At 46.8% G+C, this 2,500-nt stretch overlaps 1 protein-coding gene across 1 annotated transcript in view; it reads right to left on the reverse strand.

Annotated features, from left to right (window-relative positions):
• LOC130387999 (retinal-specific phospholipid-transporting ATPase ABCA4-like) overlaps positions 1-2,500 on the reverse strand; it is a 52,807-nt gene that overhangs the window by 41,241 nt on the left and 9,066 nt on the right. Inside the window, exons 9-10 of the mRNA XM_056597296.1 lie at positions 921-1,060; positions 1-54 (exon numbers count right to left, since the gene is read on the reverse strand). The exon at positions 1-54 is cut by the window's left edge and continues 63 nt beyond it. Coding sequence (XP_056453271.1) covers positions 1-54; positions 921-1,060 — 194 coding nt within the window. The remainder of the gene's footprint in view (positions 55-920; positions 1,061-2,500) is intronic.

Here is a 2,500-nt window from a genome sequence, read left to right on the forward strand (position 1 = left end):
CCAGGCCTTGGCCAAGATCTGCAGACGCTCCAGCTCCTCAAACGTACCGTTGGCCTGGAGACAGGAGCCACCACTCTGGCATTAGTACGCACAAACGCGCACGTGCGTCCACACACTCGCACGCTCAAACGCTCACACGTGCAGATGCGCACGACCACACATGCCTGCACACGTCCTCACACTTATACACACACACACACACACACACACACACACACACACACACACACACACACACACACACACACACACACACACACACACACACACACACACACACACACACACACACACACACACCCTCTGACATACACATGCAGTACTTGGAGGCATACATATGTACTTGTGTGTTTTTGTTTTGGTTTTACTTTATATTTGCGTAGTAGTTAAGTTTGTCATATCTGTTTTGTGTCAGATAGCATTGCAGAGTTAACAATAACTAGAAAGCAGATTTCTTCTTTTGGGTTTGTGCCTTTGTTTGAACCTATTTTTGTGGATAAACATCGGTTCATCTTTACCCACAAGGAGATTAGCGGTCAAATCATTGGATTTAATTTGTGTATTTAACAGACAAATGTTTTTGAAGAGAAAGGGATCGAGACTGAGACAGAGCAACAGAGACAGAGAGACAGAGACAGATAGAAATACAGACAAAGACAAAGAGACAGAGAGAAAGACAAACAGAGGGAAAGACAGGAAGAGAGAGGGGCCGAGACAGAGAGAGAAAGACAGAGACCGAGAGAGAGACAGAGACAGAGAGGAAGACAGAGAGAGACAGACAGACAGAGACAGAGAGACAGAGACCGAGACAGAGACAGAGACAGAGTCAGAGGGTCAGGGGTCAGGGGTCAAGCAGCTCTGGTGTGAGTGCGGCGGTGGGGGTGGGGGTCAGACCGGAGGGGGTCTCCCAGTCGTCTTACACTCTTTAATATCTTGCGGGTGGCGGGGGAGTCGGGGGTGTACAGGACCTTTCCCATCACCAGGGGCTTCACTGAATTCCACACTATCTTGGTGATCGGGTTGGACTCCAGTGTCTGCATCAGGTCGTTGCAGAAGGGAGCTGTGGGGGAGGGGAGGGTATCATCATCTTTAACACAACCACCTCTGACCCATCCCATCCACAAAAACACTCACTTACTAGAGCGTCAAGAGACCTGTTGCCAATAAGACAAGGGCAAATATTTACCATAACTGGTCCAGTCGTTTTGCATGCAACCTGTATTTATCTTCCTGGAGACATAAGTGCACCGTGACTGTGCCACGAATAAACAGAAAGACGACCTCTCCCTCACACGCAAAACTCCTTAAGCAATGTGACCTCGGCAACCTGTATGCACTGCGCTAGTTTGAAAAAATAGTTTTTTTCATTGTGTGTGTGTTTATATATATGGGGTGTTTTTTATGTGTTAATGTCGATTGTGTGTTCGTCTTGTTAAAGGCTAAAATCTCCCGCTATGAATCTTAGAAGCTTTTGAAGCATCCGTAAGAGCTCATTGATCTAGATTAATGAGGACCAAAGTCAGCACATGGCAGGTGAAAAATAAACAACAGGAAATGAAGTAAACCACATGCAGCAGTTCGTGGTTTGGAAAGCGTGTAAGCGTTCGTTTCACTCCGTCTTAAAGACCCTGACAGGATGAGGTTTTCAATCAGTGACGTCAAGAGTGTTTCTATTGCTGTACCTTTGTCGTATTCATCTGTCATTTTATTGGCCGAGTACTTTTCCCATGGCCATGTAATTCAAAGGCATTACACGGGCTGAAAAAGTATTAAAGGAGACATATTATGGCGTTTTCACAACAAGTAAACATAGTATTTGAGTTCCAGAAAACATGTTTTTGAAGCTGTTTGCTGGATATGGCTTTTAGGAAAAAGAAACTTGCCTACCGCTTTTCCCCTCTGTTTCAGTCCCTTCAGAATGCGCTGTTTCTGGGGTCTGTAGCCTTAATGCAAATGAGCTGCTGCTCATTGACCAATGAGCTGTCAGACTGAACCACAGCATAGAGGAGAAGGGATTGTCGCCGTTTACTGACTCCTGGAGCTCTATATCTATGTAATATAATATAATATGATATAATAATAGATGTGTATTTATAAAATAAGATAACTAAAATCACTGCCAAAAGCTATGTGCGCCTCGGATGATATTATGAATCATAAAGACTGCGTCTGACATATCTGGTACTTCCACAACAAGTAAAGACTCGTAGTGGGGGATATCTTGGCCATGGTTGAGAAGAATTGGGGAAAGGAACGTTGGCCTTGACTCTCTGAAGTCCATGAACCGCGACATGGAGGAGAAAGGGATTGTACTCCGGTTGCCGAGTTGCCAGACTATCGCCGAGCTACCCGCGCCGGAGCTGTCGGACTGCCGGACTGCCGTCGAAGCTTCGGCGGCAGTCCGGCAGCTCCGGCATTCCGGCAGAGAAAGGGATTGTACTCCCGGAGCTGACCTGCCGCCGAGTTCCCCCCGCCAGAGCTGCTCGTCCGCTGGTCCACA

This window comes from Gadus chalcogrammus, chromosome 8, assembly GCF_026213295.1.
Source record: "Gadus chalcogrammus isolate NIFS_2021 chromosome 8, NIFS_Gcha_1.0, whole genome shotgun sequence".
In the NCBI taxonomy this organism is placed as follows: Eukaryota; Metazoa; Chordata; class Actinopteri; order Gadiformes; family Gadidae; genus Gadus; species Gadus chalcogrammus.